Source organism: Lagenorhynchus albirostris, chromosome 4 (assembly GCF_949774975.1).
Source record: "Lagenorhynchus albirostris chromosome 4, mLagAlb1.1, whole genome shotgun sequence".
NCBI lineage: Eukaryota > Metazoa > Chordata > Mammalia > Artiodactyla > Delphinidae > Lagenorhynchus > Lagenorhynchus albirostris.
The window spans coordinates 126,330,402-126,353,342 of record NC_083098.1 but is presented as its reverse complement, the minus strand read 5'-3'; the positions used below and the strand labels follow the sequence as shown (position 1 = coordinate 126,353,342).

General features: G+C 38.0%; 1 protein-coding gene across 2 annotated transcripts in view; it reads right to left on the bottom strand.

Moving 5' to 3' along the window:
* Positions 1 to 22,941, bottom strand: part of SYNPO2 (synaptopodin 2) — a 171,796-nt gene that overhangs the window by 25,080 nt on the left and 123,775 nt on the right. The window contains exons 2-4 of one of the 2 annotated variants that reach the window (XM_060148653.1): positions 14,175 to 14,326; positions 10,016 to 10,815; positions 5,383 to 7,568 (exon numbers count right to left, since the gene is read on the bottom strand). In XM_060148653.1, coding sequence (XP_060004636.1) covers positions 5,383 to 7,568; positions 10,016 to 10,815; positions 14,175 to 14,326 — 3,138 coding nt within the window. Of the gene's footprint in view, positions 1 to 3,595; positions 7,569 to 10,015; positions 10,816 to 14,174; positions 14,327 to 22,941 lie in introns of those variants that run through there. The other variant, XM_060148652.1, reaches the window with a different exon arrangement.

Below are 22,941 nucleotides of genomic sequence, written 5' to 3'. Positions count from 1 at the left end.
AAATTTCTCAGTTTATACCTAAAATGTGCATTTCTTTTCAACTTAGAGCTAATTGCAAGTCTATGTTTGTTTGTTTGTTTTCCATGAACAACCATTAATAATTATCAAGGAGCTCAAGAAGTAGGGGCTGTGAAAGCAGGATTCCTCCATGGTATATTGGAATGTTATTATTTTAAATACTATTATTATTATCAGGTAGAGGAAGAAGGGTAGGCTGGAAAGTAGGTCCTTGTGATTATTTTTATTAGGACCCTGAATGTATATCTTACCAGTCATAACACACACATAATTTAGATAAACGTGTCAAGAATGAGGTATAAACAGAGATACACATGAGGAACTTTACATTTAGAACCAAAAAATGAAAATTTAAGAAATTCTGTGTATCAATAACAAACAATTATTTAAACTATAGGACCCTGTAGAAGTCTAACTTTTTTTTGTACTTGAGAAATACTTTATTAGCTGGCATAGTTCTGATAAAATCAGGAATCTGACAGGATTTGATATTTTAAAATTAAATTTCTCTTCACTCAATTGCTTCTGAGTAGTAAGGTCTATGATTTCCAAGTGCCAAATGGTAATTTAGTGTACAAATATACATACCATAGAAACATTAAATTTTTTTTTTTTAATTTAAGAAATTGGCTGTACCTGATAACATCAAGGAAAGAATAGTCTGATTTGGGGGCTCCTGGTTTTCATTGGTCTGATGCTCCACAGGATGGCCTGTAATTTTTTTCCTTTTTTTAAACTCAGACTGGCCTCTTTTAGCAATTTTGCCTGGTGTTTGGGTCCTGTGGGAATTTACTAGCTTGCTTTATGGCCTTTGGCCAATCCTGGTGGGAAGTCTAGAGAAGAATTCATTTCTGCTTTTTCCCAGAATACTTGTTGACAAACTCAGCGGCACTGAAGTGTTACACGAGTCTTTGTGTCCCCCAGAGTCCAGTGATAAGGGGACATGAGACCAGCAAGGGTCAGTGCTTCTGGGAATATAATGTTGGCTCTTAGAATTTACATATTTTTCTCATGAACTTTTAACAATTTTTAAAACAAACTCAACAACTGTGATTTTAGGAGGGAATGAGAACACAGCCCACTGCTTCCCTCTGGAAGCATTTTAAGCGTTTAGCTTTTCAGAAAACAATCACTTCTTTTTGATGACCATGACTTCAAATACCCTTCCTGCCAGGCCAGTGATGACTCATAAAATAGCAATGGATTTCAGGAATTCACTCTTTGAATTTGGGTGCTTGCAGGTTCTCAAATTTGTAACTGGATGAAATGATACACAGCAAGGGACTTCTGTTTGAAAGATTAAATCCAAACTCAGACACTAACAGCCATGTGTCTTGTGCTCTCAAGAAACGTCTGTGAAAGTGCTGCATTCTGAGTGTTTGATATGCCTGTCAGCAGCAAAGAGCCTTCAAAATTTTTTAAGCTAGTAACTGTAAACAAAACAATGGCCCCACATCACTTAGTCCACTCCCTTTAAATGCAGATCATTTGTTCTTGACATCTCAGATGCAACTCTTGTGGCCAGGCTAGAATTCAACTGTGTGATAATACTCAGTTGCCCTATGAAACCCACTTTTTGAAAGGGGTCAGCACTATCTAGAAGAGTTAAAGAATCCTGGCTTACTCTCAAGAACTACTGTAACTCAGTCAGTTTTCCTGTGGTTAAAATGAGTTGCTTCTTTTGAAGATTAAATGAGGTACATGTAATCATTAACAATCGTGCTAGATATATTTTGAAGTACAAAATTTTACATGTTCCAGAATGACAGCCCCAATGTGTCTTATAAAACATATTCCTAAAAATGTATGCATTATACTATCAATGAATAGTCAAAATGCAGAAACAGTGTGATTTTCCTCTCTCAAAGCAGGATGTGTTTATTATTGAAATGTTAGAAATAAGACTGTAACTGTTCTAAGATCAAAGCGGCAGTGCTCAGATTCTCAATCTTACCAGTTCTGTGATTCAATCTGCCCTCCTATAAGACTGAGAGGAATATGTATACTTACATTTACATAGCACCTTTCTTCCTAGTATATCTAGTGTTGTTCACATTCACTATGGCACAACATTCCAGGAAGAGAGGTTTGAGACATCACTAAGGGGACACTGGTGGAAAGAAATTTGCATAAGGTCCTGCAGTAAGTGAGTGACTGTGATTACATTTTATTTTATATTCCAATGCCTGTTAACCATGCAGTGGATTCCTTAGGATAATGTATATAAGGCACCTATCATAACGCAAGCACTCAGTAAATGATCATTGCTATTGTGTTGACGATAACAACTGGACTTCATGGGTGGGGTGCTGTACCTAGAAATTAAGCTAACAAAGGACAAAGATAAAGGCAAGGTCCTAAACTAAACAAAAACTGCCTCCCCATACCCTCAAACTAGCCAAGCAACCAATCCGAATATCTGCCACCACAACAAAGCCAACACCCCGAATTCAAAGGGTGCCCAGTGGGAGGGAAGCTGAGGTCATGAGTCCTAAGTCTCCCACCTGCTGCACTGACATCATTTCCAGAACTCCAACCTGAAATGTGGTACACCCAGCTTATTCTGCTTGCAAGCTCCCACGGGGCTCCCCGGCTGGGGAGAAGAGGCAAATAAATCCCTTCTTCTCCAGGGAGCTAGCTCAGTCCTTCTCCCTCCCAGCCCCCATCTCTCAGGGTGAGGTTAGACTCTGCTGTGGATACAATTTTGGAGGATTCCCATGCCTTTTCCACAATTTGGGACTGTATGGTTCCAGATGAGATCTGTGCTACCAGCTCCCAGTCGAAGCTGTGGATGCTTTTAGTGCATGCCTGACATGCTTCTTAGAAGCTTTTTGGGAACCCCATGACGTCTCAGTCATGTTAGTTGTGTCTTTAGTCATCAGCTCCAAACAGTGGCTCTGATAAGATGGCCACCTGTCCAACAGGAAATGGACCCCAAACACTTCTCATTCCTATATACCACAAACCACTGGACAACTGTAAATACTTGTGGGTCATTACCATTCTAGGCTACTGTTGAACCAGTGATCTCAAATTGACTACTTTGTGTTCCATTTTCTTCCCTCTAATTCATGCCATTCTTTAAATGCTATGTTAAGAATGCAAAGTTACAAAAATGATCTCCTTTCCTGCCTCACCTTAAGATGCCTTTTTTGGTTGTTCTATTAGAAAAGAATGCAAAACGCACAGCATTCAACAGACTTCCTTTGCAAAGAACAAGTAATACAAACAATAGCCTTATATAATGGATAGATTGCTTTTTCCTTTATCCTGTATGAATCTTCCTAATTGATTTCCCAAAAAGTCAAATAAGAGGCCAAGCTACATCCTGTGGTTCTAACCTCTACATAAATTGCCACCAAAAGCAATGGAGGATTTTCCAGAGAAAAAGCAGAAGAATAAGCCCCATTGTTCTGTAGCTGACTTAATTCTCCTCTGTGTTATGTCATACAAATACCTACAGCTTGCAGTTTTACAATGTACAGAAAAATGGAAATGTTCACAGAAAAGAAATTCAGATGTTTGGGAAGCAATATAAGAGAAATATCAGAGAAATGACTTAGGTCAGAACAGCTCATACAGGGAAGTATTTTTTTTTTAATACATTGAACAGATTAAAGAAGAAAGTAATATTTTAATAGGGTAGTGAAAATATAGCAGATTGACAGTGACAGCAGAAAAAGAACAGGAATACAGATATTTTCAGAGGATTAAAATGGTACCATGTACCCTCACACCAGGCAAGCTTTTATGAGAGGTCTCTAGACATATCTCTTGTATCGAGTAGATGGTTTTCCTTGGAGCTGTCAAAAATGCTTTGTGGGGCTTCCCTGGTGGCGCAGTGGCTGAGAGTCCGCCTGCCGATGAAGGGGACACGGGTTTGTGCCCCGGTCCGGGATGATCCCACATGCCGCGGAGCGGCTGGGCCCGTGAGCCATGGCCGCTGAGCCTGCGCATCCAGAGCCTGTGCTCCGCAACGGGAGAGGCCGCAACATTGAGAGGCCTGCGTACCGCAAAAAAAAAAAATTGCTTTGTGGTTCTCTACATTAATTCATGTTGAATATTTTCCATGGTTGGTCGGACTTGGACTTAAAATAGATATGAGAAAGTTCTTCAGGTTTACTGTCAGTAACATTATTAACTTCAGAGCCAGCTGGATGATGGCATGGCATGTGACCAATCCAAATTTAAAGGTAACCTTGTCTGAATCCTCCTGGTCCATCAAATATAAATAATAAAGTGAAGGTGCAGGAATAGAATTGCAAGGAACAGTGGGAGAAGCAGTCGTCAGAAAGCAAAACAAACACAAGAAAAAAAAATCTGTGACGTCACTCAGAAATGATGCTAATAATTGTGAGTTCTCACCCTACGGCCTCCACACACATGGGATTACTTGTGCTTCACAATCAGCCCCTGGAATCAGTAACCCTTCATGCCCAATCATGTGATTTCCCAAAGGAAAACAATAGCCATATGTACCTTTAGCTGCAGCCTGCTCACCTTTTTATATGTTACTCCATTTTACTGTACTCTACCACTTGCCTCAGCGAGGAAAACAAACTTATGCCTTCATGGGCAATTGGAGATGTACTCAATTTCTTAGGTAACTGGGGAGAGAGGACGGGAATCAATCTCTAAGGATAATTATCCTTCTTACCCATCCAGTTTACTTTAAAGAAGTCTTCTGAAATGAGCTAATATATGTAAAACATCTGGCAAGGAGCCTAGTACATAATAAGTACTCTGTAATTATTAATCCCCTCTTTCTTACCTACCTTACTAAACTATGTACATTCCAACAGTCCCCAAGGTACCTTCTCTGCAACATCAAACAGGTGGCTGAGGTTGACAGACCAGAGCTGATCCCTGTCCTCGATAAATTTCTTATCCTTTAATACTAGTAATAGAGATAAAGCACTACTTAAAAAGGAAATGTCAGTCAATACATGCTATGTTTTCACTACATTTGAACCTTTTCACTGTAGGAACACAGCTGTTATGTTACATAAAGACTGTGTCCTAATGTTGATAACACTGATCACTGTTTTTTTGTGGCTAAAGCATAAACCCTAAGGATCTGCTTACTTAATATAATGGCCCATGTCTATTTAGGGGTGCTCCCAGACTTTTTAAGTGTGCAAAGAAGATAAATATGTTTTAAGTCAATCTGAGTTAGATTTTTGACTCATTAAAAATATTCTCCTTGGACCCAGATTGGGAGGTGACATCTGAAATTAAATTAAGTTGAGGACTTGCTAGGCATTCTCAGGGACTCAAGTAACACTGCAAACAATTCGTTTCAAGCAAAGTGGACACTCAGCTTCAGCTACAAGATTACTCTTCCGCAACAGATGGTTTCCACACCTGAACTGTGACACCACTTTTCTTTGCTGAGAACTTCGGCCTTGGTGCCACAAAGTAAGATGTCGAGGCTGATTCTTGCTTTGGAGAGGTGGGAATGGCCACGGGCACTGGGGAGGCGCTTACTGGTGAGGTGGCCTCAGCAAAGAAGGAAGGCTGAGAGCTATAGGCTGGCACTGAGTACACAGACGAGGCCTGCACATTAGTGGGCGAGCCAGCATTCACTGGCCGAGGAGGAATAGCTTGCTTCATGGCTGGCAGTGAACTGACCTTGACTGATGACTTTGCAGGGAGGCCATCCTTTGCATCTGGAGGTTGGAAAGTAAACAAGGATGCATTTAACTGATAAGGTTGGTGCTTCATGACATCCAAAGCATTAAGGGGTTTCTTGCCCTTTTTCTTGCTTGTTTTGGAGGCCTGTGGGGCTGATGGCTGGGACTTGACAGCAGCCAGTGGGTAGGAGGGGGAGTGGATGGGATTGTAGGCCACAGGAGGAGGTGCTCGGACATTGGAGGAGTACTTCCAGCCGGCCGGGAGAGATGGAGTGGGAGACTGAGCACGGGCAGCATGGGCCTGCACGGTGTCTGAATCTACCACGTACTTTTTCATCCTCGACTGCCTTTTAGCAAAGAGCTGGGCTCCTTTCCCACTCATTCCTGGAAGCTCATTGGATGGTCCCATTGCGCCAGTATGAGCAGTGTTTACCGTTGGTGTGGGAGCTGATGGTTTGGGAGTGTAGTTCAGACTGGCTACCGATGCTTGTGGTCCTTTGAAGGGACCAGCCAGGCTCAGAGCACTAGCAGGCCGGGCAGTAGGGTAAGAAGGCTGCGCTATTTTGATGGAGGAAACAACGGTGCCATGTGATGGGTTGGATGTGGGGAAGGCAGGAGGTTGGGCTGGAGCCACTCCTGGCGACCAGACTGGAGAAACTGGAGTTACTGGTTGGGAGGATGAGGACTTGACAGAAGGCTTTGGAGCGACAGGAGGTGGGGTCTTTTGTTTTGCAGTGGGGCTTTGCATGAAATTACAAGCCTCTGCTCCTAAACTGAGGTAGTCTTCTTCTGGTCCGGAATCTCCTCCTGCCCCAGTGCCCTTTTTGCCTTCCGAATTTTGAAGAAGTGACAAGAGTTCAGGATTTGGGCTTACTCTGGGCTCTTTAAAAGTGAACATGGGTTTTGTCGTGCTTCTCCTTTTGGCCTCCTGCAATATTCCTGTTCTTTTTGCTGGCACCGCGATCCTTTCATCCCGGGAAGCTATTTGTTCAGATGAATCGTAAAAGGCTGGCTGGGACCATGGGCCAGGCTGGGGCCACGGAGGGAGCTGTGCTGGGCCAGCTGTCGGACTTGACACTGCTCTGGAAAAGGTTTCAGGTGGGGGTGTGACTGCAGAATAAGGTGGAGGCGCAGGAAAGTCAGCAATGGGACTGGTCATGTTTCGCGTTGGAGAGAAGGGGGTTGCTGGCTGGTTCACGGACCCCGGGAAGGGTTTGGCCGTTCTATTCATAGGGATCATCCTCTGAGCCTCTGCTGTCTCGGACAAGCCAGTGAAGCCATTCTGTTGGGGCACATGGCCAAGGCCACGGCTCACCTCGATGTAGCTTTTGCTCGCAGATCTCTGCACTCTCACCGATTCTTCATCCTTCCTTTGGTAAGATATCATGGTTCTCAGGCCATCCATCTGGGCAGCATCTGGTTCTCTGCTTGGCATTCCACTCACCCTCTCCTCCTCTTTTTGGGCTGTGATCTGATCCATTCTCTCCCTCCTCTTAGCAAACATGAGGGCCCCCTTGCCTGTGGTGTCTGGCAACATCTCCATCTTGTCCCCTCTGCTCAGTTTCTTTTCAATGTCCACTAGTCCAGAATCCCAGTCAAAGTTCACAACTTGTGTGTTGTCGTCAGTGTCAGACAACAACTCTTCCTCCACCTCGGATTCGCTTGCACCCAGAAATGCTACTTCACATGTATCCTCTTTGTCGCCTTCTTCCTCCTCCTCCTCTGCCTCTCGATCAAGTTCACCAGTACCGTAACTGACTAGGGTGTATTTCCTGGCCCTCCGACGGCGCTTCTTAAACATCAACACCCCCTTGGAGTTGGGGTTGGGGGCATCTGTCAGAAGGAGCGCAATGCTTTTGCATTTAGATTTTGCTTCTTTCACCTGCTTTTCTGATTGGCTTTCACTCCTCCTGAGCCCTAGGGAAAATACAAAAATTATACTGAGTTGGCGAGTTCAAGGAAGACTCCATGGCAACCCAGAAATCAACTCTCCTGGGGGAAAATGAATGCAGAAAAAACATGTTTACAGTTGGGTACTGAATTTTGAAACAATCCAACTCATTTCTCTTTCTTATTTCTTTCAAAATATATACTTCTGTAATGATATACATGATGGTATAATACAGATATAATTTGTATATATATAATATGCCATTTCATTTTTTCCTGTAAATACATTTTATATATGTTGGTTAGAATATATGTTTCATAATTTGTTTCTGTATGGCTCCTTACACTTTAACAATAAACACTGGAAAATAAATGTCAGTTAGTCGGATGTAATTAAAATTACAAAGGAAAGAATTTAAGGACATAATATTTTCTGAAAACAAGTTAGGACATACCTTGCATTTCCATATTTAAAAAATAAAATGTTGATATAAAACATTTCCAAGCATTTTTAAAAAGTGGGAGGGGGAAACAAGAAAATATTGTTTACCTAAATGTTTCAATGTAATAAGTTTAAATATTTAAGTTTTCTGTTTCTTTTTTTTTACTTTGTCATTCTCCCAAAGTCTTTGCATTCACAGCTGCTAAATTAATATAAAGTCAAAAAACTGAATGAATAATAATTGAAGGTACCGAATCAATAATTAATAATAATTCAGAATACAAGATTATTGTGAATACATTTAAGAAATTTTAGCTACAAAGTTGTCTAGATAAATTTGTTTGTAAATTATTACCATCTTGGAAATATAATACTACTTTAGTTGCAGCAAGAATAAGTGTAAATCTTGGGGAAATTTTTAAATTATATTACTAGTGACTCTTATAACTGTGGGTGAAAACTGATGCGGAAATTAAGTCATGTAAAATGAGAACTTGACAGTTTTAAAATAACAAAAAGCTATATTTCAATTTTTAATTTTATTATTATGGTTATAAAAAATAAATTGGTGGCAAATTAATTTATAGTACCAGCTAATTATAATCATGTGTTCCATGATAAATGAGCATGGTTCACAAATAATTTTTGAGTTCCTCAAAATAGTTAAATGGAAATTTCAGAAAATCTTTCTGAATATTTTTTTAATTGGAAATCAGCTCTATTTTTCACTGGAAAAAATCAGACTTAATGGTTACTTTTTCAAAAATAAAATAGAATCAGAATAGTTTTATAACAAAATTACAGATATTCACTGGTAATCAAATTTTATTTAGAGAATATAGTAAAAAGTGTGGTCATTCCTAAATGTAATTCCTTTTTTGACTAGTGTTATACAACTTACTATTAAATTGACAGTCACAGTTGTTGCTAACTTCACTGCCAACATGTAAAATATGTGTGAGTGCTGCCTTAATGCACTTGTTTAATATGCTATAAATGTGAAGATGCATACAGATGCTTAAAGTATAAAGAATGATTAACATCACTTGCCAATTCAACTACAAATGGTTATGCTAAAAATACGCTTTAAAAGGAATAACAATAGTTAGGAGACTTAATATACTTTGAATAACCAAGATCATTACTTTTGTGTATCATTCATACATTCAAGTGCCTTTGACAGTCAGTTTTTACCTCTTCAAATGAAATTCCAAATTTGTTTCTAAAAAGCACATGAAAGAAAATAGCAAAAATCATAAAACCTAACTGCCATTCTTATCTTCATTCTCCAATCTGTAATCGCTCCCCTGGGTAAAACAAAACACTGTAAAAAACCTTGACTTTAAAATATATTTTGTGTTGGGGGACATTTAAATGCCTCCACATGGCCCTGGGGATTGACTTTTGTGTCTAGAAGGTAGATGAAACGCTTTGCGGTCTAGTGAAGACTTACAAAACGGAGAGGATCATGTAACTGCTTAGTATTCCACATGTCCTTGTCCGTCAAACTCACTTCTGCAAGCATCATCATGCTGCACAATGATTTTTTTTCAAAACGAGGATCTGCTTTTAATATCAGTGGTGGAGACTGTATTTTAAAGACACCTCTCAGCAGCAGACTCAACAGTTTTTGACAGTTAAACTCAGCATCCACATGACTTCAGATACCCTCAGATGCTATTTTAACATGAAATATCACAATATTCTGAGACAAATCAAAAAGGCACATTAACAGTATTATTTTCTTTAACAGCTCCTGTGTCTTTGGGAATAAAACAAAATGCATTAAAAACATTTAAATCTACTACAAAGTTCAAACTTATTACTTCCAGTTCAGAAATTGGTATTTTCCACAATTTCATGTTTGTTATTTTGTGCATTAATAAATTAAAAAAAAAAAGCCAATGAGAGACGTAAGAAAATCTTACCAGAAAAAAGAAAAAGAAATTCACGCAGGCAAAGCAGGAGCAAAATACCCTATCTCCCAAGCCCCTTCCAACAGCCCAGCAGTGGCCCCCAGGGCAGGACTTACGTGCGTGGCGTGCTCTGTGCTTGTGAGGTCTGCTGTGATCCCTTTCTGAGCGTGGATCTTCTCCCTGCTCTGTGCCTTCTGATGAGACTGCAAAGGATACCAGAGAAGGAGGTGCTTCTGACTGCCCTCCTTCCACTGGAGAATCCACACACCCCTTTCCTGCCTGAAGCCTGCTCCCTTCCGTCTTCTGCCTATCAGAGCAGTCGAAGATCACTTCCACTCGGGGCAGCCCGGTGTCTCCTGCTTCACTTCCCTGGATCACTCTCAACTCTTGGCCACTGGAGATCTGGATTATCTTGCTGGACCTCAGACAAGGCTCCCCTTTCTCATTAGTGGGGACAGAATTTATGTGGACGATCCCGTCATGCTGTAAATTAGGATCTTGGTCAGGAGGCTTAGATTTTTCAGTTCCCAGGAGAGCCACTACAGGGGCACTAGTGCGCTTGTGTCTCTCTTGTGAAAGGGACAGTTGTAGCTCAACCACAGTGCCTGGCCGCCCCGCTTCTGCCTTCTCCCTTAAGATAACCTCTTCTGGTAAGCGTCCACTTTTAGAGTCATACGTGTGAGGAGCCAGGCCTGTTTCTTCTTTTATGCTCCCAGAAAAACCAGCACCACTTGCTTGGTCCTCAGCTAGGGGAGCTCCACTCTTGACCTGGGCAATGTAGAACTCCCTGTACTGGCTCTTTGTGGCTGGTCGAATCTGTAGGGTGGTACTTTCCACGTACCCTTCATGGATGAGACGCTCGTGGTTTTTGTTTTCAGTTTCAGAGTTCAAAGTCTCACTTATTCCACTGGATGGTCTGCACACAGAAAAATCAGTCCAGACAGTTAAATCAGAGTGTGTTACACCTGCCAAAGAACTTCCTGACACTTTTATGATGTCTAATACAGGATACAATAAAAATATTTCCTCTTAAATGTCAACTGCAACATATTTGAAAACAGAAATTGGCAACATGTTTATATTATTATTTAAAGATCTTCCAAATAAACTTGTCTTTTAAAGCAAAGCAAAAATGCTCACAAAAGGTTATGAAACGGAAATCCATCCTAAATTCAGCTTTTATTTTTTTCAAAGCACAAGTTATAGCTACATGGATGCCCTTAATCTATAATTATTGGGGTGTTTTCAAATAACCATGCTTGTTATAATATGACAAAGCATTTTAATGTCTTATTGACTAAGTTTAGGTCTGGACATTATAAAGTCTCATAAACATATTCAGCAGCTTCAGAGCAATATTAATATACAGATAACTCAAGTAATTCTTTTAGAGGCTGTGCTTTCTTGAAAGGAATGAAATAGAAGCTGTTTTTTTAAGCTCCAATGAGCATGTGTTTTGTAATAAGTGGACCCCAGCCCAGTACTCTTGTGTAAAGAGAAATCCTTTCCATGCGGCAATGAATCATTGAGTCATGGAGTATTTATAATCTGAGATGTCTCCCCTTCTCTACTTGAACTTGCTCTCTTGGAGCATTTTCCTTATAGGATCTCTGAAGTCAAACTGTTCCTTAATCTCTCAGCTAAGGAGCCCACAGCTGTTCACCACAGTCCTTTGATTTTGACCTTTACCATTCCCAGATAGTTTTGCAAATTTGGGTTTGCAAGAAGCAGTGTCAGTTAAGGGTTAAACAACTTCTTGCTAAAACTCTAATTTAAACTCTAGCTGCTTTTAGAAGAGAAGCATCATTCACAGAACAGCTGTAGGAGATGCCTTCATTTCTTACATTTGTAAGTTTTTTAAAGAAGCAGCAGCGCTATCTTGGCCCCTTTCTTCTTCCCACAAAATGTACCCTAACTAATGCAAGGTCATCAATTGAAGGGAGTGAGCCCCTACTTCTATTCTACTCAAGGGAATTTACCTTTGAATTTATGTTGTAGTAAAATTTAAGACTAATATTCAAAATAATTACTCCTAACTTTGCTTTTGACTGCATTTAGCAAAACAAAAATAAACAAAACACAAACTAACAGTCAAATGAAATGCAGCTTTCTCTATGCAAATAATCTGTAAAGCTTCCTGGTAATACCAAAAAAAAATTATAATATAGTATTTTTTAAACATGTTGAAAGCAAATTAGATCTTCCTTTTATAGGAAATGATGAATACACTGTATGCAACTGAATTTGAGGGTACCAAAAGGCCAGAGAGTTTTAATTTAGGAAGGCCTTGAGATGGAAGTAGATTAAATCACTTTGAATTATGTTAGCAATCAGTTATGAAGCTGAGAAGAGAAAAGTTTGAATTCGTTCCAGCCTTACACACTGTAATACAGGCAAATGGGTCAGAAAAATGTTAACATTTATTGGTAGCCAAGGTAAAATGGATAGCTGTACATGAATAAAAATCATAAAAGAACTAGAGGTTAAAGCTTTATACCTTAACATGCTCATTTCCATTCAGGGCACATAGGTACTCAATTCCACAATTTATGTGTCATAATTATATGGGTATATATATATAATCATTTAAATGAAATTTACCGTAATAGAGACAATGTTAAAGGAGGATTTTTTTAAGGTAGTCTGACCCAGCTATCTCTGGGCAATAGTCCAGGAAAAGTAAATCGCTTGTCCTCTAGGGATAGACAACAGTTACATGAGTGAGAGAAATATTTAATTCCAGGAAACAATGTTCAGTTACCCAGATTGGTAGTGGTGGTGGTGGTGGTGATGATGATGATGATGATGATTACCTTTGGGCTGATTTTAATTTGAGATTCCATTTTGAATCTCGTCAGTTATTTATTTATTTTTTAAAGGGAAAAATAATAATAATCATGATTCCAGTTCTTAAAAGTAGCAGAGAATGAGTCTATTTATTTCTGAAAGTAAATAGGTACCTAAGACTCAACTTTAAACCATCAAGGACTTTCCCAATGGTAGTCAATCATAATCAAAACAAAAACTAGTAGGGGATGTCTCAGACTACAAGTGTGTTCTGAAGAGACTGGCCTCATTAAATCAGCAAAGACACTACAAGGGAATAAGTTAGAAAAGGTTTTTCTCCCATTTTGGATGTGATTGAACACTTCAGATACCTCAGAGATTGATGCATAATAATGGCCAACCCTGTGACTACACTTGGCAACATTACTGTTAGATCCCTTTTAAAAGCAAATGGCAGCTTTATAAATAAGTAGGATCCCAGGGGCTTAAACACTGAGCTTGAAGGGTAAATATTTAGATGGGAGATTCTGAGACAAATGGTAGATTTCTTTTATTTTCACAAAATTTTGGCCAAAGTGAGTTCACATTTGTATAGAAATGGAATCATATTGAATGATTATCAGAGGGGTAATGCTATACGTAGTCTTTCTGCAGAGTTAAGGCAAAACCTAGAAGGTTTTGAAATTCTGTGTGAAAAGTCCTTCTCTTGTCTTTCTGAAGGCTGCTCTCTAGGAAGCCAGAGTGTTCCTTTGTGGATTCATTATAATGCCATGGTCAGGGCCTCGTTTGCAAAGTTAATGTGGACTATACTACCATTTGCACATGGTAAAAATGTTGATGCTATAGTTTTTTGTGATTACCCTCATTGTTTTCTTTTGTTTTTATGTTTAAAGTTTACTTCTGTATTTTTAAGCAATTAGGTGAGGAGGGTAATTTGGAGAGATCAAATTGACAAGTGATTTGCATTGATAGTCCAAAAACTAACCATCAGCTTTTGCCCATATCCAAATACTGGTTTTTCTGGCAAACAGAAATTGGACTGCTTTTAAGGGTTTCTTGGTTCTTTTCCTTCTCCTAGGCATCCTCTTTCTATTCAAATAAATATTATACAGTATAACATTGTGACATTTAAACATTTTAAATTAATCTAGGAATCTAGGAATTTTAATTTAGTGATCCTGACCCACCAAAACATCTTGACCTAGAAGTATTATATTCAATATACTGAGCTTCCTAAGGAAGTAGTCTAAAATACCTAAGATTTTCAACAGAGTTCTTGAAACAAAATCTTCAAGTTAATTCTCAATTAACCAGAAAATTCAGTTGATTAGAATTGCCATTTTTCAAACACTATGATTTTTCTGTTTAACTATACTGACCTACGGAGCACCCTTATTTCCCCATAAATAACAATTTATATGGTAGTAGGAGCTATAGCTTTCCCATGTAGCTTCGGGAGAAAATATACATTCCAACGAATCTTCTTACCTTTTGACGAGCATTTGGAGAGAGTCTGTTATGCTCTCCATGAGCTTGACGACTTCTGGGTGGGTGAGGTCTGCACAAGGACTGCCATTGATAGAAACCACTTCATCCCCCTCACAGAGCCCAGACCCGGAGGCTTTGCTCTGGCTTCGGATCTGAGTGGGGTGAAAAAGGAGGCAACAGTTAGAATTATATAACATAAAAAAACGCGCCACTATCTCTGAGAAATTTCTACTTGGGAGAGGTAAATAGATCTTCAGACTGTAAAAGCAGCCCTGAGTTTTAATTTACCTGTTAACCTATAAGACCATCTTAAACACTTTCCACCCGTTACACACAATTTATTATACACCATAATGTCAACATTTAATTCATAGCATTTTAAGTAAACAGAAAAAAAGGAAATCAAATCTATGGTGAAGGAACTCGAAAAACAGAAGTAAAGAATAGTGAAGAATGGAGGAAGACAGATGTTTAAACTGATTATACGTTAAAAATAATTATTTCACACTGTGAAGCTTGATCCAATAAGAAAGTGGCTTCTCCCATTAAAATAAAATTTAAAAGCCCTTCTCATTGCCAGGGTGGATGGAACACCAAATGTAAGAAGGACATGTAGGGCAGGACAATCAATTTAAGGAGATAGCTGTACAGCTCAATGAATTGACGAAAGCCATCCCAGTAAAATGGGGAAATTAGGCAGCAGGATATTAAGAATTACGTCAGAGGGAGAAATCCTTCATTGAAATCAACTATTCAGGACTTGATAATAAGCAAACTTTAGCAAAAAAGAAAGAAAAAAAAGGGATTATTTTGCAAAAAAACAGAAACAGCCCTGCTATAAGGATTGCATCATATTCCAGCACAGATTCAGTGGGACAAGAAATGACTAAAAACCTAGAAGAGAACCTTCAGATCCTGGAAGAAGAGAAATTCAGAGGAGTAGAATAGCAACAGAGCTCCCACCAGTCCTTAGTGAAGAATAACATTCAGTTATTCCTGGAGATTTACATTCTGTATAATTATGATTATGGTAAAATGCTGTGCTGGTTATTATCCATCTGCCCTTCCAGGCCCATTCTCTACCCTTCCTGGCACCTCTTTATGGCAGTGGGAGGATTGGCCTGTAGAGACTGCAGTGACCAAGTTCCCTTGCCTGCCAACTCCTGGTTGGATTTGGTCAACGGGAAGCCCCAGTAAGAGATCAAAGAGCAAGGGAAATGAGAGGTCAGGGAGGTGTTCTCCCTGCAAGACCTGCTGGGCCAGGATTTGGCAATGGCTTTGCTCCTTGATCTAGACAGTTAGAGCTCTTGTCCGTCTGTCCCTCTACCATGCCTTAACTCTTGTTATATTCCAATAACACACACCATCTCTTTGCATCTTCAGGCCTAAGGGTAATAATAGCTTCCTGCTCTTGATCTCTGGGTGCTTCATTATCATTTGTTGGTTCACTTGAGCCTGCCTTTAGTCCCTGCATTACATTATCTTTAATTACTCCTTTGAACAGGCCACCTATTTCCTGCTAGGACCCTAAATGATACTAATGTGTTTAGATTTCATTTTATAACGTGAATTTAATAGTTCTCAATGAACCATGTATCATGATCATACAATCTCAAATTTAAGAATACTTTAAGATAATCTTATATACATTTTCTACCAAGGGGAATCCCTGTTTGACTATTAAAATTAAGATTCTGAGTCCAAAGAGGCCAAAACCAGGTAAGCAGTGCTTCTTGAAGAATGTTTTCATAGCCAGGTTCATTTCTGATTTGGCATAAAATGTATTTCAATTTATCTCTAACAGATGCCCACAAATTCTTGCTAAGGTCTTAAATGATAATTAATATGCTGACTGAAACAGGTTTAAAGTTTATATCTCCAAGTGCATTTATATTTTAAATGATACTCTTGGAAGCAGAAGCATATCTTTAAGTGCCAAAGCAATGATGCTATTGAAATTTGAAGTGATTCAGTTAGTTTTGTTCTGGGAGGGTCTATCCTTTTAATACTAATTCCTTTTGTTTTGAAAGAATACACTAATTTATTGCAAAAATTAAATGAACTCAATATTTCCAAGGCTATAAGGAAGCAACAAAAGCAATGAGAAAGAGAATTTCACCCAGTTTTGAAAAATATTTGTCTATTGACTGCCAAATATATTTTTTTGTTGTCTTGCATGAAATTATTAAAATAAAGAATCATGAGAGAGTTGTTAATAAGTCAAGAATAAAACAATGCTCAACAATGAACATTTAAATTAGGAATAGAGTTATTCACATTTCATTTAAATTTATTTAATTTTTTTAAATAAAATAAGATTAGGTGGATAATAAAGCATGTTTCTGAAGCATAAAACCATTCATCCAGTGGAGTCAGATGTACTAGAGTACAAACAGAAAATTCATCCTTTTGAGAACCAAAGGGGTTTTATGTTGATAAAACAGATGCGTCATTATACCCTGTACCCCGGCCCCCACCAGGCCCAATCCTGAAGCTGGGGTTCCGTTTATCAGCAATAAGTTGTGTGAGTTTTGAGCAGCTTCATGGGTTTGCAGAGCAAGATGAAAAATTGGTCCTTGGAAAAAAACAAATCCACAACTTAATAGAGCTGCCTATCATCTAAACATGTGTTGCTTGATGGGAAAAGTGCAGTTCATCATTATGCTTGTCAAGTGGAGCTTTTAGTGGTATCCAAATCAGCAAAAGCACTATGGTAGGAGCCATTAGCATTCCTTCAGAGCGTACATTCTGAGGTCAACATTTGGAATCAACTGCTGTGATTGTGTTTAGCTGACCTTTTACATTTGTCTGAACAGCAGGAAATATTTTTTCCCTCAAGAACCATGTTAAATGTGGTGATACTTTCCTTGCTGCAGAGACTTTTCTAAAGGACTACTCTTTCTCCATTTTTTAATAGGACTAAACTAAACAAAGGTTATATGCCAAGTCAATTATGCCCAAACATATCCCTTGCAATCACCAACTTCACCAATATGGTTCTGTTCATAGGTGTATTATGAAGAATAAACATTTATTAGGATACAAAAGATCTTTACCTTATATTGTGTATAATTATGTATTTTTATAATTTGTATAATTGTGTATTATTATGTATCTGAGTAAAAATTCTATTCCCTGAAAACATTCTTACTTGTTAAAATGAAATACATTGTCAGTAAAAAGAGTAAGTTTGCATGTAAAAATCATTACTATTTATAATGCTGAATCTCTATCAGTGAAATTATCAACCAGTCTTCTCCTCAGGCCATTAGTCCTAGATTCATAAAATATGTGTCCTAGTGGAAAAGAACACCAACTCTGATGAAAGAAGACATAGGATTCAATTGTGTGGCTCCAAGGCTTGCTAACTCTCTGAACTTAGATGAGTTACATTACATCCTTAAGCTCTAGTTTTCTAAAGTGTAAAATAGAACTAATAAATTTGATCTCTCTAGATGGTTAATAAGGATTAGAAATAATATGTGTTAAGTTCCATGATGCACATACAGCTCATAGAAGTGCTCAAGAAGGGACTAATGAATAAGAATGCATTGACATCCTACACACACACACACACACACACACACACACACAAACAAAAAGAACATGCCAAGTAAAAAGAAAAACTGTAAAATGTTAGTACTTTGTCTATAAGATGTTTGAAAATATCTGGATTTATTTTCAGTTTTTATCCATATGCTTGGCATTATCTCATCATAATCTAAGATAAACAATGTTTTATCTGCCTTTTCCTCAGTGAGTACACATTTCATAACTGAAATATGGAAGAGAAGACAAGCCTATTTATTGTTTCCCAGCAGAAGTAATAATACAAATATTTAAATATTAGTGGCTTGTTTTTATTGAGCACTTACTATACCAAGCCCTTTACATCCTTAAACCATTTATCCCTATAAAACATTAATGAGAAGTATAAATGTACTTCTACTTGTATGTGTTCAGATGTGCTGTCATTACTCTCATTTTTATGGATCGGAAAACAGAGACTCAGAAAAGTTAGGTACTTTGCCTAAAATCACACAGCTAGGACCAGAACTTGAACACAGGGATTTTGACTCCAGGGCTTGTGTTTTAACCATTACACATACTGCCTACCTAGTCGATAGTCTAAATTCTCTACCATGAGCCCTACAGTGAAGAGAGAGAGGAGTGCAATAACAATTGACCTGCAGTGAGTAAAGTCAGGGAGGAAATGGGAGAGACTAGGAAGAAGTGATAGAAACTTGCCTGGTCAGTCCATAAACCAATGTTGGGAAGGACAGGGTTTTTTTATTTTGTTTTCCTTCTTCTTCTTCCTCTTTTATTATTTTAAGAGTTATATATATGTAATATTCTTTAAAGATTTTTCAATCTTTAATTTTTAATTGTCAATTTTATGACCCAATATGTTACAAATTCAAAATTGAGTAAAACTGTGTTTTGCAAACTGTGATTTGAAACAACATACCTATGTGAGCATGTAATATAACTCCCTTTCTTTGAAAACATTCCCTTAGAGACCTCATTCCACACCTAATACATTAGTCAGATGAGTGAGTTTCTATCCATAAATCCTGTATTCCCTTTCAGTGTCTCTCAATTTAATCAGAGCACAAAACTAAGAGAGATATTGGTAATGTAGATATTTACCAAATACTGTGTTTTATTGTTTACAGCCCTTGATCCATGTCAGGAAAGATTTATTTTACTGCAACCAAGTGAAAATGTAAAGTCAAGCCTTATTTAGGAAATTTAACAACATTATTTCATTTCATAAACTAAATCTGAGAAGAATGTCAGCTACGCTCATTTACTTTTATGATAAATAATTCCCTGGTAAAATGAAAAAAGCTCCATTTCTATTAACTTATTATTGATTCATGTCCACGTCTTCCAGAACTGACTAGAAAGCAAGTACCAGGTTTGAGTTCTCACAGAACCTTGTACTTAAACTACTTTGTATTGTGTATATGACATATCAAGTGTGTCAGATTCCTGTTAGCGAACCTAAATCTTGTCTCATGGGCTGCATTTTCACATACAGTTCACTGACAAGTCCTCTTGGAAGATGTCAGAGTAAGTGGTAGAACCAAGACAGTCTCCTCTTTAAATTCCACTACTATATGTATTAAAATACATGAAAGAGAAAGAGAAGATAGCATAAATTAACCTATCTTATGCAGGGCTATTCTTAATCCATAAAATAAAGTCTTGGGACCTGGAGATAACTAAGACAGGATGAAATACATGATCTCAGACAAGTAAAAACATTTTGATGGAAGCTGGAAAATAGTCTATGATCTAGTAGCTCTTTCTGAAGCCCCAGCCCTTCCTCAGTTTTCCACTTCAGGCCTTTGGCAAAACTTCCCTCATACTTCTAAGACAAAATTTAATAAGCATTCCCTCACCCCAACTGGCTCTTAAACCAAAGACTTAGATAAGTCTGTGTTTATCAGCTGTCCAGTGAAATGGTCAGAATGGTCACTGGAAGGTACAGCAAGAGCAATGATGATGGCTAAAGTTTTAGAAATACGTAAATAATCCTACTTTTAATGGGCTTGCTTTCCAAATTCTGAACTCCAACCTCAGCCCTTGAAGGGGGGTTTCCTAATAACAAAACTGAGTTTACAAGTTGTTGGGAATTCACGTTCACAGTGGTACAATATTTTTGGAAATCAATAGCAAATAGCAATGTAACAGTTTCTGAATGACAAGGCAAAAGAAAACAAGGACCAGAACACAATGGAATAAAAATAATAATAAACCAAGAAAAATCTTAATAGTAGGAAGCAAAAAGCATCTTGGAATTCAGTGCAGAAATTCAAACAGCAAAATGGAAAAAAAATACTTGAGGACATATCTAGACTATGGGGAAAATAAACAAGAAATATAACCAGTAACTGAGTAAATAAAAAGTCGGAGAAAACTGTGGCAAAGAGTTGAATGGATTGCTCGACTTTTGTCCCAAGCCCCTTTGAATGTGCCTTGCGTGCAACAGAAGCTGAGAAGATAAAATAACATTTCCCAGACTCTCCTTCAGCTAGGGTTCTGGGTGTGATTTAATTTCAACAAGCAGGTGTACCTGCGAGAAACTTGCACTTGAAATTGAATTAAATGGAGAGAGGCATTACACTGTGAGGCATCCATCTTGCTGGTGCAGATCTGGGAGATGATTCTCCTCTGGCTACAGCAGTTCTGCTGGCAGTTTCTTAATCCCAGATCACAGCTAAAGTGTGTAATCCTAGACCTAGCACTGGGCCAGCCCAATAGCTTCCTGACCCCTTTAGCTTCCTGATTGTGGCAAAATGTTGCCAATCCCTTGGGTAGCCGGTTCTACAGTGTTGTTTGAAGTCATTTCTGGAGGCCCTGCCTAAAGCCTGCCTTTCCAGGTCTTTCAACAATTCTGTAAGTACTTCTTATATTCCTTTTCTCCCTAAATTAACTAGAGAGTTTTCTATTTCCTGCAAATGAACCCTGAACTGATACAGAAAGATAGAATCAAGGGCAAACATAGAAGGTAAAAAAGGACAAGAGCTAAAACAGCAACTATTTCTCAGATACAGAAAAGAAAAAAAGATGGACACAGATGCTGATATCTCAAGACAGACAGGAGAGACAATGCAGGAAAATGCAGGAACTAACACCAGATAAATTGTACGAGGTCACCATCTGCTAAGAATACAGGAGGAAAGGCAGAAGGGGATTAAAACTTGAGGACAATGAAGTTCAGAAAAACCACTGTAGAGTACGTACTAGGAAGTTAATATGAGAGAAATAAAAGCTTTGTGAAGAACTTAGAGGGAATAAAGTAAAATGATTATTAATATGCACTGTTGTTCAGACAAATGTTCTAAAAGGAGAGTAGATAATTCCTAAAATGAAGCGAGGCTTTTCTCCATTAAAGCATTGATAAGTATAAGAAGAATTGAATAAGAAATTCAATTATACAAATTGTCTAAAACTAGTGAAAATAATTCTTAAAATGTATATTCAAGTTGGGTCATGGATGCAAATACAAGTAGACACTAGGATTTTTCAGTTATTCTATACTCAATTCCTCAATTCAAACTCAATAACCTGTTTCTCATATTGAGTTTTGAAGATTATGAACTTTTCTGTTCTGGTCAGTAATATAGGTCCAGATACTGGGCAAAAAGTTTTCCTTTTGGATGATTGTCTTTATCCTTAGGGACCAAGTCACCAAAAAAGTAAAAAGCATTCCTGGTAGCAACTTTGGAAAGATTCCTGAAGTAAATAACTCTCTTTAACAGGAATGAGGGCCCTAATCCATGGGGCTGCATACTTAAGAATCTGCATACCAATGTGATTCCACAGGCAGAAACGATGCTGCAATATAACTGCTATGAGCTGTTATAAAGCAGCCACCATGATGCTAGAAAACCAACAAGTACAAATATGGAATGGTATTCTCTGCTCTTCTTTTCTCCCTAAGAATGTAAACATCCCAGCTCTTTCAGAAAAACACTGATGGACCAGAGCCTTAGGTAGGACATGCCGCTGTCTGCTTTTTTGTTGGATTAAATTGTGAAAGATTGCACAGAGGCTTTGAACTATAGGCAGATTCTTTTTATAAATATTTATACAGAATATTTTTTTAAAACTTTTAAAGACCTCATTGAAAAAGCACATGTAAAACCTAAAAGATTAGATAAATAAGTAGTCAGTATAATCAGGATGACTCAGAAAAGAGAGCAGAACTAGAACTCGCTGTTTGGGTTTCTCAAGTCTCTGTTCATATTTATTAACTGCACGCCCAACAGTTAACTAAATGATTATTATGCTGCAGTACCTCATCTATTAGGAATTTAGTTATCTAAAAAACTAAGTAAGCTCAACAGCCTTTTGAGTGGTCAAAATACAATAAAAAAGTTCACTAAAACTTCTACACATCACTGTAAGTGTCTGGGATCATTTTTCAGTCTATTTGCTCAATTTTAAACAATTCTGATAAGCATTTTGTTTAGTTTACAGAAAACTAGAAATGGGGAGACAAACATGCACGCTGTATAAAGATGTCACAGTTCACACACCACCAAAGCAAGGAAGCAAAAGGCAACATTTAAAAACACATGAAAATCTTAAAAAAAAAAAAAAAAGGACTCAGAATACATTTAATGAAAGTGTAAAAAACTTTCACATGCTCAATGGGACTTAGTGGCTCTGCTGTATTTGAGTAAAATAATGGGCATTAATAATAATGATCGCAATTCATTTAAAATATTTAAATCACCTTAGTAGCCTAATTAGATGCAAAAACACATGTGACATCTCTTAGAAAGAGTACCATTCCAAACAGCTAAAATAGAAGTTTTTTAATTTAAAGGTAAAACTAGGCCTGAGGCATTGTCATATTAATAAAGTGAAGGAACTGGATTAGAATTCATAATCTGAGGTCCTTAATACTTTGCTTGTGTTGGTGTTTTTACTGAAATTGTTTCATTTCAGACACTGAATATGTCTCATGTACCCAGAAAAATGTATCTGTTTTTCCCTACCTCTAGATATGCTCGTGCAGGGGCCGGGAATGTTAATCAAGGACTATGCTCTTTCAGGGAAGGGCCAATTTAAATAACCTCCTCCAAAGTTTTAGTTAACTGGAACTTCAGTCAATCATTAGTATATAAAAGTGTGTGACCTAAAGCAGCAATTCTCAAACGTTTTGGTCTTAGGACCCATTTACACTCTCAAAAATAACTGAGTACTTAAAAAATATTTTGTTCTTGTGGGTTCTATCTATTGGTATTCA